The sequence below is a fragment of the Sabethes cyaneus genome, chromosome 2 (genome assembly GCF_943734655.1).
Source record: "Sabethes cyaneus chromosome 2, idSabCyanKW18_F2, whole genome shotgun sequence".
Lineage (NCBI taxonomy): Eukaryota > Metazoa > Arthropoda > Insecta > Diptera > Culicidae > Sabethes > Sabethes cyaneus.
In genome coordinates, this window is record NC_071354.1 from 171,048,657 (window position 1) to 171,065,698 (window position 17,042).

At 40.1% G+C, this 17,042-nt stretch overlaps 2 protein-coding genes across 2 annotated transcripts; one reads left to right on the plus strand and one right to left on the minus strand.

Annotated features, from left to right (window-relative positions):
- Positions 1-494: 494 nt before the first annotated feature.
- LOC128736339 (uncharacterized PE-PGRS family protein PE_PGRS54-like) lies at positions 495-6,873 on the plus strand. The gene is made up of 7 exons (XM_053830816.1): positions 495-676; positions 736-807; positions 4,969-5,085; positions 5,145-5,276; positions 6,122-6,241; positions 6,300-6,479; positions 6,537-6,873. Exons 1-7 carry the CDS (start codon positions 495-497, stop codon positions 6,871-6,873), a joined length of 1,140 nt encoding a protein of 379 aa, XP_053686791.1.
- A 754-nt stretch (positions 6,874-7,627) lies between these two features.
- Positions 7,628-16,650, minus strand: LOC128735064 (uncharacterized). Its single transcript, XM_053829539.1, has 3 exons — positions 16,329-16,650; positions 16,080-16,254; positions 7,628-8,257 (listed from the first exon to the last, which is right to left on the minus strand). The coding sequence occupies exons 1-3, from the start codon at positions 16,553-16,555 to the stop codon at positions 8,219-8,221; spliced, it is 441 nt and encodes a 146-aa protein (XP_053685514.1). The 5' UTR covers positions 16,556-16,650; the 3' UTR covers positions 7,628-8,218.
- Positions 16,651-17,042: the final 392 nt, after the last annotated feature.

The window sequence follows — 17,042 nt, forward strand, 5'->3', positions numbered from 1 at the left end:
TACGGTTTTTATGCGCAGGATGCACGTTGCAGACAACACGTCGGTTTGCGTCGCTGACGTGGCAGTAGGATTTTCCAGTCATTGAAAACGAGCACTATAATTCTGCATTGGATCGCAATATGATATAATTATCAGCGACGCAAACAACAGTGTATGGGTGGATATTAAGTACCGCTTGTCACCGGTTAAGGACACCGTGAGCTGTGCGATCCAATATCGTTGCGAGACACTGAGGTCCGCGCTGGCGCTTTTTAACTAATTGATCAATTGTCACGCGTGCACGATTGCGGACTTCCAATACCTGCTACTGGATAATGAACAGAATATTAACGGCATTCTAGGTGTTCGCCAATTGTTTTAGCAGTTATTGTTTATCCGTCGGTGAGAACAGAGCCAGGACAGAGAGTTATAATTTAAATTTGCAGTTTTAAAAGTATTGTAATTTTAAAAAGTCCTAGAGGTGTTTGTTTAGACTATTGGTTTATCTTGCCAAAATGAATGAACGTGATGTACTTAAATATTTGTTAGTTTTAAATGTGTTATTTCTAGTCAGTGCACAGAGAGCCAGATTTATCTTCAACAATAAGGATGATAATAATGATGATGATGATGCTGATGTAGCAATCATTAAGGGAGCAGTTAGTTTAGGACGTGAAATAACTGGTTTCTTGTTCGGGTTTGACCTATGTGATATTTTCTTCCAAGGACTATCTCTTGATTTGATTGATTTTCCAGGGGTAGATCTCCACGACGTAGAACAACCGTCAAACCCATGGAAACCCCGCATTTGAATGGAGGAGTAAACGGGTAAGGTAAAATATACAAAAAATCACATAGAACATACAGAACACATCAATATACATACATAATCACCGCTATTCTATATTTCGAACGAAATTTCCGCCAGCAAATTCAAATAGGCAAAACATCTCATTCGAAACAAGTCGAACGAAATAAAGATTCGTTCGAAATACAGAATAGGGGTGAATAACACCCCAGGGAAGAGCTTAAACTTCCTCTAGAAAAATCGACTCAATTTTTTAAACTCTAACAAAACTGTATTTGAATACCTTTGATAACGAAAACTTGAGAGCAATTTTTATTTTCTACACTGTTATAAGATCACGTGCTCCAATATGCATTTAATTTTAACCTTCTGCGGCTGAGGTGCCCTGACCTTAACGATTATGCACGTGGTAGTCTGCTGGGCTCCTAAACTTGACTATATAATTGTTGTTATTGAATTATGTAAATTCAGATTTTAATTATGTTAGAATTGAGAACGCAGATATGAGTCGGAAAGACATTGCCAACTTCACAATCAAAATACAATACGTAACGTATCAGTTGTATTTATCTGATTTCTGTCTGTCAGACTACCACCTCAGCCGCAGAAGGTTAATGTGCCGATGATATGTCGAAAAATGCCGGGAACTCCAGCCTCCCCTGACCTCTACGGCGCTAGAACCAATAGCCGATTGTCACAGCTTGATTCTTGACTCTGTGCACCGTTGTGTGTCATATTTCCATTTTATTTCTGATATTTCTGATAAAACGACTTGGAATAGAGTATGTTGCTGCTTCGTCGTAATTGCCTATTCCCGTCCTATCCAACAAAAAATTATTAAAAATATCAGCGTTTTTTATGACACAATATGCAAAATTAGTTATTCCCTAATATTTTAGTTTGTTGACTATCATACGCGATCAATCAAAGTGAGCTGAGTTCTATTTAAATGTTTTTTTTTTCATTAAAGAATTCTTAGCAGCCAAATTTCCTACTTTTTTTCGTGCGACGAAGAAGAAAATGTCGACTAATCGTTTCAAGTTCCGTCATTCATAAAACGAAAACAACTCACGCAACGCATTGTTGTTGTTTTGCAGCTTGGAAAACTTGCTTGAGCAGCAGAAATTTTACAGAATAACATTTGTCATGCCGTCCTACACAAATACATGCGCGCTAGCTTCGTAAACATTATTGTGATTTTTAGTTCGGACGATGAAAAATTTTGATGGACGGATTTTAAAACGGTACGACGAATTTAAGAAATAAAGTCAGTTGCGTAATTTCAATAAAATGCTGTACTAATCGCTTTTTAATAAATTCAAAGTGCACGGATCGGAAGGTAAATGTGTTTGAGTCAAATCAGCACAAGAACTTTTGGGGTATTCATTAAATCCACCTAAGAAATGATGAAAATTAGAGTGGCTTTCCTTGCTACGACGGGAATTAGAAATAAACCCTACGTTTGAAAAGCTTGGCCTTTCTTCTTTCAGTCGCTGCAGCATCCTGGTTTTGCTTTCCACCTTACCACCGAACTTTCAGTGATGTTACCGAAACGGCGTGGGAAGAATCTTGTTACGTTATTTTTCTTGCCTAGACGCCATTTTGGAAACTGAATACAAAATGAGTGAAACAAAATAGAGGCAAAATGGGGCTCTGTATTTGCAAGGTAACAGAGTCTGGTTTGATAAACGAGTAGGTTTGAATCTTAGTAGAAACACAGACCATTATTTTAGCGTGGGTTTATTCTTAGATCCCTGATTATCCTTCTACACTCAATCCCCGCTAATATGAAAAACGCCTCGTTCAGATCAGGCGAATTCACGTTTAATCTGAATATTTGGTAACTCTATTCATTTTCACATACGCGCAAGGCGCGCACCCTATGACCTTGTTGTTTTGATTTGACGAAAACAAACGTTTTGAAAACATGTCGAATATGCGCGAATTCTCAACATCCAGATTGTAGAAGAGGAAATTGGCTCGATAGTATTAACTAAAATAGTCTATTATGAGTGCTGGAGAGAGATAAGCTGCCTATGAGCTATATTGTCAAAGCTGCTGAGCATGAGGAAACGTATTATTTTTTTTGTTTGCTTTTTTCAATTTACCCGGTCAACTTAACCGTCAACTGTGTATGGCGTTTGATCAGTTTTTAATGTGAACGCATACATACCAACAGGGTTCAGATTAAGGAAGGTCATTCCAGCAGGGGTACACAGTATCACGCTGAACTCTACAGGGTGTTCAATAAGTTCGAATACACTTTAAAAATGTGTTTTAAAAAATGAAAATACAAGATATTCTTTTCTGAGTAAATTTTTATTGAAGTAGAGTTTTTATTGAGAACCTTTACGACATATTTGGTGGAAGCACCCCCCCCTTTGGGCTTTATGACGAGCTTGAAACGTTTCTCAAAAGAATCACACGCGGCACGCACCTAGTCCATGGGCATCTCGTCCCAGATCTTGTAAATGAGCTTCTTAAATTGGTCTATAGTGCTCACTTTATGTTCGCTCTGCTTGGCTAGCATGTACGACCATACATAGAAGTCCAGGGCATTAAGATCCGGGGAGCTGGGAGGCCACAAAGTCTTATCGAGAAAATCAGTCAAATTTTCCCGACACCACGCTTGGACAATATTCACCGTGTGGGCCGGTGCACCGTCCTGTTGAAAGACGTAATGATCTTTCCCGTAGAGGTCACGAAGTGCCGGGACCACAACCTTCTCCAGTACCTCAGTCTTATAGTACGCGCGGCGTTGATTTTCACGTTTTTCTCGATAAACAGCAGTGGAAGCTTTCCACGCTAGAATACAGTCCCCCAAACCATCACCGACGCGGCGCTCTGGAACCGCGGGATGTTCATGTGAGACGAGGTGATGCTGGCCAACGTTGGTGCCCACAGCCAATCATTTTGGACATAGTGCGGCTGTTGCACGATGAAGAGTTTCTCATGAAGAGAACGCGGCCGCCCGGATCTAGCACGGTCCTTGGCCGAGCCCGTCTCCCGGTACCGATAGATGAAACGATGAAAAGTTGTATTCGAACTTATTGAACACCCTGTATATTACCCTGATGAAGTCTCTTTGACAGTGCAAAAATCACTGTTGTAGTTAGGGTCCTGGAAGATTATAATTGGAGACATCACAAGTGTAAGAGGAATAAGGTCCCGAGCAGGAGCGAATAGCAAAATAATATCAAAATGTGTTATTGGAAATCGAATAACTCATATCAAAATTTGGTCTTGTTTTGGCTGACATAGTTGGTAAAATAACAAAAAATAATATCAAAATTTTACTCCTTTAAGACTAAAAGAATAACTACTTGTGTTATTTGAATAACAAAGTAATAACATGACTGTATTCAGAGTTTAGAATAACATATTAAGGTATTGAATAACAAATGCAGTAGTATATGAGATATTAAAAAATCCTCTTATGAAATATTTATAATCTAAAATTTCTTTAATCAATAAAAAAATTGTATGAAATATATTGAATGTCATTTTAAGGCCAAAATAAGACATGATAACAAAATTAGTTGTTATACTCATCTTACAACCACTGTTTTAAATATCTACTCAATAACAAAATGTGTTATCAATGTATCTCCATATCTATTCAATAACAAAATATACCATTATAACACAGTTTGATATTGTTTATGTATTATTTTGCTCTTCGCTCCTGCTCGGGGTGGAATACTATAGAGCAAGCTTTGAAGAAATCGTAAAAACCAAAAAACATAATCACGCCTAAAATTAATAAGCATCTCGCTTAATCTCACTTAATAGTGATCATGCTAAAAATGCAGTGCAGGATACAGCAAACACCCGGGCGATATAACAATAGATTAATTATACTGGTCGCAGTGATGAGTCCATACAAGGAATGAAGGGTGTTCAAGTTTTTTTTATAGGCACGGTACACCAATTTGATTTGAACAATTTTTAATATTTTCACCTTTCAAAAATTTAAACTTTGGTTTGTAGCAATAATGAATAGTTTCAGCCTATATAAGTTTCATTCAAGCTTTTAATTAAGATTGAATCGTACAAATTTTTTTTTTTTTTTTTTTTTTTTTTTTTGTATGCCAGAAGAGCATTACATGTGTAAACCATATTTTTATAGGAGGCAATTTCCACAATTCTACTAATTACATCTGTGAAAACCAAATTTTCAGAATATCTACCACAGCTGCTGGAGCGGGAGCGCAAAGCGTAAATCAGCATGGACAAATGGGAATATCAGCGTCTGCGGCCAATGCTCAAGCGGCTACCGTGAATAGCGGTCATGCTGGGTAAACACTACGTCGAAACATGAAAAATTTGTTGATTTTATAAATAACTTCTTCCACAGGCTCGGTGGTTCAGCGGCGAGTGCAGGGGCAAACTCAATATCTAGTCAATTACCTGGTGGACAAAATGGATTTACGGGTAGCGCATCCGGAGCGGTTGCTAACACCCAGACAGTCAACGGAGGATTTGGAGGGTAATTGAAAAGATATTCTAATTCTCATTTCACACGTGAAATTTAAAATGCAGTGGTAGTAAGTACTAGCAACTAAAGTTTTTATCTCACAGTTGGTAGTATGCATAACAATTGCATAGGTTTCGTAAAATTTTACACTGAGGAACATTTTCCGGGTCGAATAAAAATCTGGGACACTTTCCGGGATAGCTTTTAGTTCGAGAAATATGTTCCGAACTCGGAACATTCTCGCTCTGTACGCGGCACCTGGTTAGCAAACACTCAACCTGAAACTTTCCCCGTTTTAGGGAACACAGCATAGACATTTGGGACACGTTAGATAAAATCTGACGTTAGGAACATATTTCAAATCGGGGATAGTCTCGAACTAATCGGAATTCCGAGTTATTCAAAACCATTTTGTATTGGTTTTGCGTGAACGGAGTAGAATGCGTTGTATTAGGTCATGGTAATAATATATTTTGATACACATTTGGATTTAAAAAATGTGACTGATGTAAAATAGGTCGAAGTTATGTTTTAAAAGTTTTTGTATATTGAAGCAGTTTGAAGCAAAATCAAAAGTAATGTTGTGAATTGTATTGGTAATTTGAACATAATATCAATGCACTTGAATATAAATATACTCTTGATGTCAAAACGATTCATCAGACCATGAAGCTTCGATTGTTCGAATTATTTTAGCCAGAACCAACGAGCAGTATATGTCATACTTACTTTTAATTAGGGCTTATTCCAAAGCAAAATTCTAAATTTAACTATTGTCTTTTGAATCTTTATCAATTCTTTAACCGGTTTATTCAATCTAACAATAAACAATTTTGTCACAATGTTTATATTAATAGCTCTAGTATCACCGCGTCGGGAGCAAGCGCCAACTCAGTAAATACAGCTGATGGACAAACCGGTATATCGGCCTCGGCAGCTAATGCTCAATCAAGTAGTATCAACTCCGGATATCCTGGGTAACATTGGTTTATCTTGTCGCTCGCGTCGAGTCAGTTAAGGTAGATTTTGTTTTAGGTTTGGATTTTCGGCATCGAACTCAGGTGCCAGCTCCGTTAATCACGGTTTTGGGTCCCATCTCGGAGGCTCGGGAATCAGCTCGGCAGCTGCAAATGCTCAAACAGCAAGTATAAACTCTGGCGGTTTTGGAGCTTCAGCAGCTAATGCTAATGCCAACAGCATCAACCAACAAATTGGGTACATATTGAATTCAATTTAAATCCGAAAAAAATCAATCCATACTTTAATCCATAGGGGATTCGGTTCATCTGCCTCCAATGCGAATGCTAATAGCTTCACGCACGGGTTAAGCTCCAATGGTTTTCAAAGCAGCGCCGCCAACGCGCAATCGAATTCGTTCCAGAATACAAGCCCATTAGGATCATTTGGTGCTTCCAATTCTGCATCACATTCGCAATCGTTTTCTGTCGGTGCAGGCGGTATCTCCGGATCTGCGGCAGTCTCCGGCAGTCAAACTTATCGTGTTCCCTATCACAAGGATCTAACGTTATCATATTCTAGTGGGTTTTCAACTGCAGGCTCTGGTCGAAACCCATCAACAGCGAACGGTAGCTCGTTTACGTTCAGCTAATGTATGCAATGTAACAATGTAAATATTTGTATGTAATTTACTCAATAGTTTTCGATTAGTTAATTACAAATTTTGATACGAGATTGTACTATTTTATGTAAGCTTCAATAAAAATAAAAATCATAACTTAATGAAGTCATGAATTAACCCTAATACTTAGCAGTCATGGTAATTCATGAAAAGTAAATTTCGACAAAAAGCAAAATTTTTCAAATAAATTAATTTAAATTTTTAAAAAATCAACTTACATATTTAGAACTTATTATTAGAATTAGAAACGAAATTAGCTAAAACCTCTTCATTAAATATTTTTCCAAAAGTATTCTGACTCGATTCTTCTGCTACTAGCTGAGTACCTGATACTGCCTATCCTCTTTTTGTGTCCCCAAGCCACTTGCAGATCTGTTTTCGTTTCGGAATTTCTTATAATGCAAGTCCACAAATAAAAACTTTTTTCCTCATTTGGAACTCCCCCCCTCGCACCCTCAGGTCAAAAGTGGATACACATTTCCATCATTTGGTAGTACCAAATAGGTAGAACTTTTTCAATGGTCAATGGATACCGTTTGAAAGAAAATAGCGCCTTAAATATTTAAAATTTATACTTACATTCATGCTTCGGGTTAATGATCATACTTGTACACAAGAGTTGAATGAACCAAAGTAATAACCTAGCTCGAGTAATAATTCTGTATTAAAACTAGTGCCATCTAATGTGATCATATCAGTTGAAGCGGGTTCATTATGCGAGAAAGATTCTGGTCATTAAATTTAAATCCGTGAGTTACGTCACGATTTATGGATCTGCTGAAAAGATTGAACGCAAGCTGAAACAACTCTACACTACTGTAAAGCTTCATTGAACTTGACCAAGTCATGGCTGTTGTGCGGCAGTACGGTAGGATCTTCAACACCATCACGGATGGGTAGTACCTGTTATGCATAATAAATTAGCCGGATCAAATCCACTGTATGTATATATTTGTCATGACCGTTTTTATTGCTCACATTTTGCTGTTATATCACATTTCAGAGAAAAGAATAAAGCCCTACATATCGTTAGTGCTACTTACAGTACCAATGGTAACAAATTATTCAAAGAAAAGCCGGAGATTATTTAAGCTTGATATTGGAAGTTTGCAGTTCACATGAGTTCTCAATTCTGCTGCGAACCTTTTCTACCTATGGGAATATATTTTACGGCTTTGCGAAATGTCTTCACCTAAAAATAGAGCTAACGTTGTTCAAAGCGTACCGCCAATTTCCCATAAGTTTGATTGGCGGGTTGACTTCCAAGCTTTACTGGAATTGACATGTCCGGACCTCGCATGCAGCCGCTTCATCGTTATGCAAGTTGGTTGTTGGTCGTTTTTGTTGACTTGACCTGCGGAATGATGGAATAATTTATGTATACAATGCGAAATTTTATGTGTAGTAGATGAAAATGTAAGCCATGTGTCTAAGAAAGATAAATTTTTTTTTTTGAGCTTCTTCGTTTCCATCACAACGTTTGAAAATTAGCGTGGTACGTACGTTGTATTGAAATGCATACTTAATTTTCTCACTCGTGGATTAAAGCAATCCTGGTACGTGACAGCTGAAGTTCGATTACATTTTAATCATTGGATAAGACATGTTCAGGTAGATTAATTCAATGTATCTAGACTTGGACTTCAGTATTTCGTTAATCAAAATTATCGGGTATCGATAATTATTTGTTCGTTTTCCAAAAAATATTGGATTTCATTCCAGTTTCATACTATTTCTACATACCGCTTAATCACTGATTTCTAATGCACGCGTCGACTATAGCTATTTTAATGACCTTACCCAAGACCAGAGATCCCAAATATATGAACACTTGCTCATCGCTGTCAATAATCACTGCCAACGTTAATGTCAAGGCCGTCTGCGAAGTTTTGATTACCCTTGCTAGCGACCATTCCGTTCGTTTCGATGCCCGCAGCCAGATTACACCTTCTTATCCATGGTAAATAACATACGGGATAGTTCATCCCTTTTCCCCTCTGCGTGATTTGAGAGGACTCACGAGCTCCCGAAACCTATCACTCGCTTCAGGATAGCTTTGATCAGCTGCATCAGTTTGTTCAGAAAACCATTCTCGTACATTATCTGAGTGAGCTGTCTCTTCGATTTTGACTGTATCGTACGCTGCCCTGAAATCCTTGAAAATATGTTGCGTGGGCACGTTTTACTCCTGACAAGTTTTGAGTATTTGTCGGAGAGGGAAAATTTGATTCGCAGTAACGCGAGACACGGGGCTCCGTAAAGCCCTTCTGGTGCTGTCCTATGAAATCTCTTGCTATTGGGAATACATGACGTAACAAGATCTGAAACAGCATGTTCTAGGTGATTGATCAGCATACTGCCTTGGTAATTAAAGCAATCCAGCCGATCGCCCTATTTGTAGATGGGGAAAACTATTTACACCTTCCATCCACTCCTCCGGTAATTTCTCCTCGTTCTAGATCCTGAAAATTATCCAATTAAGTGACATTGCTAGTAGTTCCTTAACATTTTTGTAGAGTTATGCCGGGAGTCGGTCCTGTCCTGCGGCTCTATTAGCCTCCAGGTATCCGATTTCTTGCCGAAATCTGTGGTCGCGATTCATCGGATACGCGTTAAGATCTCTCCAATGGTCTGATCCGACTCTCTGGAGACACTCTGGTTAAAAGAAGAAATGCTTCTAAAGCCATCTTCATCGCCAAATTGCTGAAGTGGGAAATCGATGCTCCACAAATTGTGTTGTGAACAGGCTTTTCTCCTCATCTCTAAACATTCCACATGAAGTAATTTGCTGTTTCGTCACTAACCAGAATGACATTAGCTGAGGATCGGTTATGTAGGAGTGAGAGGGGACCGAAGAGTGGAGGAGAGGATCCGGGAGTTTGATATTTGATGTTTTTGATATTATTCCTACTGCAAACAGCCTCAGCGAGGGCCTCAGCTAATGTCAAAAAATCTTTATATGTGTGCGTGGTGGAATACTTCATAGGTTTCGGTGTGTATCGCTTGCAGTGGAAATGAAAAATACGCCTGTAGTGAACAAAGTCTGAAGCAAGGTGAGTTAAAATATGTGATCTAGTTTTCACAGTTTGTAGAACAGAAATGCGGGGAGCGAATGGTTAGCAACCATCGAAAGTGTTTATTATAAAAAATAATAAACACTTTGTTCAGTTAGTTATTTTCCAGTATCTCGGTCGGTAAACTCGGAGTTGTGAACGTGGAAATGGCCTATTTTTGCGCGGTAAAAGGCTGTACGAATAAGTTTTCAGTAACTAGGAAGGATTCAAATGTTCTGTACCACAACTTCCCCAAAAATGCAGAACAAAATAAAGCTTGGGTGCATTTTTGTGGTCGTGGTAGTGAGTGGAAGCCACAGAAAAATCAAGGAGTGTGTTCGGAACATTTCGATCCTGAATGTTACGATGTTACGAACCAAGTGCGACAAAATGTGACAAGACTAGTCAAGCGCCTTATTTCGAGAGGTATAATAATATTCGCCCTTATTCTGTAATTCAAACGGCTTTTTATTTCGTTCGACTTGTTTCGAACGAGTTGTTTTGCCATTGCTGCCCATTGATTTTGCTGGCGGAATGAAGAATACCATCCCGTTTCGTTTGAAATGCAGAATGGGGGTGAATATGTACTATGAAAATGAATGAAATACATATAAAAATTTTAGCTGTGCCGAGCTGCCGCACACCACATGCCTTGCTACCTTGCCTGCCTTCCGAAACACCTCTTGAATTCTTTGAGAACAACGCAACGAATGGTAATTGTTTTTTTATTTTATATTACTTTAGTTATTCATTTAGTATACTCGAAATCCGAATACTATATTCTGCATGTCAGTTATCAAGGGCATTATTCGGCTAACTGGCTTATTCATGTTGTATTTTTCATTACTCATGAGTAACAGGAGTACGTACGTATCCGAATCCGAAATTTTTTACTATCCGACAGATCTTGCAGAAATGTCGGGAGTACAACGTGCCCACGCATCACATTTTTATTGATTTCAAAGCAGCATACGATACAGTCGATCGAAACAAGCTATGGCAGATAATGCACGAATACGATTTTCCGGACAAACTGACGCGACTGATCAAAGCTACATTGGATCGAGTGATGTGTTTTGTACGCATCTCTGGGACACTCTCGAGTCCCTTCGAGACGCGACGAGGGTTGAGACAAGGTGACGGTCTATCCTGCATGCTGTTCAACATCGCTCTTGAGGGGGTGATCCGACGAGCGGGCATCGAAACGAGAGGCACGATGTTTACCAAGAGTAGCCAACCTCTAGGCTTTGCAAATGACTTCTATATCATTGCCAGGAACTTTGCGATGGCGGAGGCAATCTACGCCAGACTGAAAGCGGAGTCTAGGAGAATTGGGCTAAAAATAAATGCGTCGAAGACCAAATACATGAAAGGAAGAGGCTCAAAGGAAACAAATGCGCGCCTCCCACGGACGGTAACCGTTGACGGCGACGAACTAGAAGTGATAGAGGAGTTCGTGTATTTGGGATCGCTGGTGACCGCGGACAACAACACTAGTAAGGAGATCCAGCGGCGCATCCAAGCGGGAAATCGGGCCTTCTTTATGGACTTGAAGCCGTGACGCTGCTTACGGAGGACATACGCGCCCTTGCCGTGTTTGAGCGGAAAGTGCTGCGGACGATATTTGGCGGAGTACAAACTGAAAGCGGAGAATGGCGGAGGCGTATGAATCACGAGCTACAGCCACTGCTTGGGGAGACTCCCATCGTACATCTAGCGAAAGTTAGCAGGCTACGGTGGGCCGGACACGTCGTAAGGATGCCGGACGACAGTGCGACGAAAATAGTCCTCTTCAACAACCCCACCGGCACTAGCAACAGGAGTGCCCAACGTGCACGATGGCTCGACCAGGTCGAAAGCGATTTGCGACTTCTGAGACGACTAGGAAATTGGCGACGAGTGGCCCAAGACCGAGTTGAATGGAGACGAGTGCTTGAAACAGCACGAGCCACCGCGGCTCTATGCTGCTGAAGAAGAAGAAGACGTATCCGAATCTAACTACTTACTTACTCATCATGAAAACTAAACATTACATAAGAAATCAAATCAAATAACCGACCGTATGATCAGAAAACCTAGCTGTATTAACCATGGCCTGAAGTAGAATGAATTTATTTTTCAACTACTCACAGGGTATCAACAACGCTCGGTTCCTAAGACCTGCTTGCTGTCATCGTAGGTTAGTTTACCAACCACATCACCAGAGATGCCACAAGTGAAGATATGTCTTCATTTTGAAGACATTTTTGTTGCAAAGAAGACTTTTATTTTGAAATGTCTTCGCTTGAAGACATGTCTTCACCATGCAATTCAAATGGGCAAAAAAATCTGGAAAGCCGGAAGAAGACAAATGAAGACAATTTTCCTCGATTCGTGAAGACTTTTCAAAAAGTTACCTGGCATCCTTGCACATCACATCAGTATCCCTCACGAGATTTGTTCAACTTCAAGCAGAACTTTCGTGTGTCATTAGACTCCTTCTGGTGATTGTTCTTCCTCAGGATCGTAGTCAATTCAATTCGCTGATGTCCCGCGGCGAACAGTTATCGTTCGTTGCCTCCAGCTTTTTTCCCATCGTTGGGTCTACCTTTGTGTGGGTAGTACACGTTGACGATGCAGTAAGTGAAGAAACGGCCATCTATCCTCAACAGACCCATCCTATCGTTGATCGCCTTCCAATTCAACACGCGATCTTGCATTTTGCTCGGTAATATCGATGTAAGCCCGTTCACAGCTAGTTGGAGGATCAACCGCTCTGGTAAAATTGGTCCTTGCCTCCACGGATCATTCATACCTTCTTGTATTTGCACCAATCGCATGAGTAGCCCCTTCCTGGTCAGCGTACAAACTTGTTCGCCGGGGTTAGTAACTCGAACTCCATTAACATTGCTCGTATCCTGGGTGGTATCACGAGGGGGTAGTATTGCCTATAAGCTCTTGCCTCGGAAAGGCGCAGCAACCCGGAAGGGGAAGCTGCCCAAGCTCCGACTTCTGGTCTGGCAGTCGTGGAGTGGGTACGGAAGGCCTCTTTTGTTTCCTCTTTTGTTTTTTGAGTCCCAGGGCGTTGTGGTAACGGAGGAGATTTGAGATGTGTGGATTGACCTATCAAAAACGTACCTTTCCTGGTTAGTTTATTCGACGTAAATGGAGGGAGTGGTTGTCGTTGGCTGCACGTTTATTGGTCGTATTTGGCGTGGCCAGATTTTACGATGGTCTGGTTACGTCTAGTGTGCCGCCAATTGGGTTTGGTGAGATTATGTTTAAAGCTGCTAACTGGATAACGCTCACCGTGATCCCGTTTCCACGAGATTGGTGTTTACGATGTTGAATAATGAGAACACCTGCGGCCCAGGAGTTCCCAAACTGCTGTCTTTATGGACCGGATAGTCCACGACGCTGGTCAATCCCCGAGTCGCTGGTGCGTGCGTGACGAGGATGAGATTAGCGGCTTTGGTAACGTCTGCCGCGATCCCGTTTTAACGGACTGGTTGTCCGCTGTGCTGATTGGGCCCTTCAGGGGAAATAGTCCAGTCCCGGAGGTTCAGTAATGACGTTCCGGCTCGTCGAAGAAACTTGAAGAACCCGAGCTCGTTTTAACGTGGCCAAGCTACTCACTTTATAACCTCTCGCCCAAGCGAAAAAGAAGCGTCCGCTTCGATGTCTCGATCAGCACTCTCGAGCTGAGCCTCGGTTCGCCAGCTCGACATTGGCTTTTTGGTAAAACTCTCCACACAGCTGACTTCCTGGCTCAATTCAACAGTTCAGTGGAATGACTCACCGCCGTGCCCTCTGCATGTCGACATGCCGTGTCGTGTCGTATTTACCACCCAATACAATCCGATTTTAACATGCCAAGCAACAATTCTAAAGCCACTTGGTTTTACTTGAATTTTCAAAGGTTTTATTGCGGTATTAATCATTACCTCTGCTTTTTCACACTTATAGCTAGCTATAAAACCATAATAAAACTGTTAACAAAGCAAATTTATTGTGGTTCCTTATATTACCACGATAAAATTAGCTGGCTGTGCCACGTCTTCTGAAAACTTACCATACGTGTGGCGTAGCAATACAATATGGCGCACCAATTAAAAGTTGATCTTATTACTACAGAGACTATAGATTACAGAGGCGCCGAGACACTCAAAAACCGCTAAATTTTGAACGAAAGCGGAGTGTTACCTTTATTTATGATGGTACTTATTACGGTTGCAATAAATCTGTTAGTTTGATAGAGCTATTAAAACGGTAACACCCTGAGCAATCACATTTATTGCCGCTATTATGAAGAATCTGTTCAACAGTTCAAAAGTTCACCACTAAAACCATTTTTTTATGTGAGGCCATATTGCCATATTCTAGTATTTTGTTTTAGTTCGCAAACGAAAACTCGTCAAAGCAAAGTGTATCACAGAAAGAAAGTTATTATCAAACGGTTTTCCTGTCACAGGAAGGCACGTGATTGATGGCACGTTGATTTTATTCATCTATTATATCAATATGCACGATAAAATTTAATGCGCATATGCTGCAAACCAGCGTAGATTGCTGAAAATTTATTAAATATTCTATAGGATATTTTATTATGGTCACTATAAACCAAATCGTTCAGGATGATCTGCATTTTTTGGCTCGAGCAGCATGTTCCTCACAATCGTGTGGAGAATTTGTGCCAGGATGATCTGACAATAAAACTTTAACTTTTCTACCCATGGATGTATTTTCAAGTTAACAAAGCTGGCGGACTAATTAATCTCTTTACCAGTCTAGTGCACCCTACCACCAGTAGACAGTGCAGATGGCATACTGTTTACTCATATGTATGAGGAAATCAAAGACTGACGTATCTACTTCTTTCATAATCTCAGGTTAGAGGTATCACCTTGAATTCAAAGAAACAAATGAAGATTGAGAAAAAATCTAATCGACTTGTTTTTGCACAAAGCTTATATGTTACATATATCAAAATTAGATCTGTAGAAACATAGCAAGTCTTGTTAACTTTCAGCCAGCTCAAACTAGAAACTTTACCCTCGGAAGATAGGCGATAGGCGGTAGGTGGATAGGCGAAACCTGTGAAAACCGGAACGTCAATGACAGCATCATCTGTCATCTGTCATCTAATGTTCTAGTCTTTTTGGAACAATGAAGTTATGTTAAATCTGTACACCACCTACTCCCTCTCAGTGCTTTCCCTCCACCCCGGTGTAAGCCCCATCGTTAGCACTTTTTCAGCGTACCGTTGCAACACATATATTTTTTGGTTGCGGGACATATGGTCGGTGTTAAATCAGACCGGACAAGTCGCAAAATTTAAAAAAAAATTACTTATTGACAGTAATCGATCAAAAATTTTCTAAGCTACATTTTACTCTAATCAGATTACATAAATGTTACAAATAGCCTGAGTTATGAAATGATGTCGAACGATTAATAGCTATAAACCATACAGAGTACTAAACTTTGAACGCGTTTTTCTCGAAATAATAATTTTGTCACTCAGTTCGGTCTGACTTAACGCTGACCATCTGTAGGGTCAGAATTGAAAATACATGTCTGCGATGTTTTTAGTTGACCTAAAACAAAACTTTCCTGAAAGTTTCAGTTTATTATCTCTGCTTGAAAAAGTTATGGGCTTAAGGGTTAAACATTCTGGTTACTGGAAGCTTAATTATCACAAAAAAAAAACTTTCAATTGCTAGAGTCATACTTTAGAGTTTCAATAGCAAACATTAAGAAGGCTAATTAAACGTTGCTGGCATGAGTTGTTAAGTAACCCAAAATGCATTATTGTTGTAGGGCTTAAATACCCGTAAATGTTCAAATTAGCTTCTAAAGGGTTTGGATGTTTAGTGTATGAGAAGCAGCGAGTTTTGCAATTAGCACATTGAACGTACACTTCAACTAACTGAAAGCAACCATACACAAATGAGCTATTTCAGTACAATAATGTATGCTTGTGTGTAGTATAACATCATGATTGATAGATGATGCACGTGCTATTAGCGTAAGAAGGGTTGGACAAACCAAATAATCGATCATGCTTCGAAAAATTCTTGGCCCAGCAATTCTTGATAAACTTGCCCTGCAAACATAGCGCTGATATTTTATGTCTAAACATACCATTTTCTGCTTATCGAAGGCACGCTGATGGCCTTTTGCGTCGCCGTTGCTAAAGTCTTTGGCAAAGAATGACTGTATAAAGCCACTGGGGTGTTCAACGGAAGACTTATGATGCCCCACCACAGGATTCAGCGCATTCGATTTCAGTTTTGACTCGCTGTAGCTAGTTGAGTGACTGCAAGAAAAAAAAAACAACATGAATCTGTTATATAACAGTTGACCGTCGAGCTCATATGCATCTGATCAAACCTGATCTCGCGTTTCGCTCGTGGCACTCTTTTCTCTCTAGGTGCGAACTGTTGGCGCCGAGAGGCTGAGGCTGGTTTGTTCCTGACGTATAGTGACGTTTCGACGACCACTTCCTCCAGGTTTGTTTCATTTGCCGCTGTGTAGGGTTTTTGCTTTTCCTGTCCGCTGACCGACAGAACTCCCAGGGCGAAGATTATCAACACTGCACAGGTTAGTAAACGCGTCATTATCACGACTGAACTAGGACACTTACACGTGTATTTCGCAATCGAATAAACCAGTGCGTGATGGTGATAACTGGTTGGATTAATCGCTCACGCTCGACTGACTTAAATTAAATGAATGTGTATACTAATTGAGTTTTGTGTGCGACTCTACGGTATGGATGAACACTAGCTTGATACACTAAGTTTTTTTTACACGGCGACTACGAACAGCTCTGTCTATAGAAATCGTTTTAATACGACTTAAGGTGGGAATAACTAGTAGATGTTTACCTTTGCACAAAACCACGTAAAAACAAGGCGTAGTATGTGTTGAGGGTTTACTGTAATCTGCTCAGAGCATTAAGTATAAATAAAGAAAGCGGGAAGGGGATCGTGCATTACAATCTTCGCAGCAGCATGCATATAAAATACTGATTTAGATTCAGAGAGCGAACGATTCATTAGTGAGAGCCCATTGGCCAGAGTACAATATAAACATGTATAAAGT

Bases quoted from the DNA above. Each gene is read 5' to 3' on its own strand.
- LOC128736339 (XM_053830816.1), top strand. From the start codon at position 495: ATGAATGAACGTGATGTACTTAAATATTTGTTAGTTTTAAATGTGTTA. The intron at 808-4,968 runs GTAAGGTAAAAT...CCAAATTTTCAG, and splicing joins TTGAATGGAGGAGTAAACGG to AATATCTACCACAGCTGCTG. The intron at 6,242-6,299 runs GTAACATTGGTT...ATTTTGTTTTAG, and splicing joins ATCAACTCCGGATATCCTGG to GTTTGGATTTTCGGCATCGA.
- LOC128735064 (XM_053829539.1), bottom strand. From the start codon at position 16,555: ATGACGCGTTTACTAACCTGTGCAGTGTTGATAATCTTCGCCCTGGGA. The intron at 16,255-16,328 runs GTTTGATCAGAT...TTTTTCTTGCAG, and splicing joins CGAGCGAAACGCGAGATCAG to TCACTCAACTAGCTACAGCG. The intron at 8,258-16,079 runs GTATGTTTAGAC...ATCATTCCGCAG, and splicing joins CCTTCGATAAGCAGAAAATG to GTCAAGTCAACAAAAACGAC.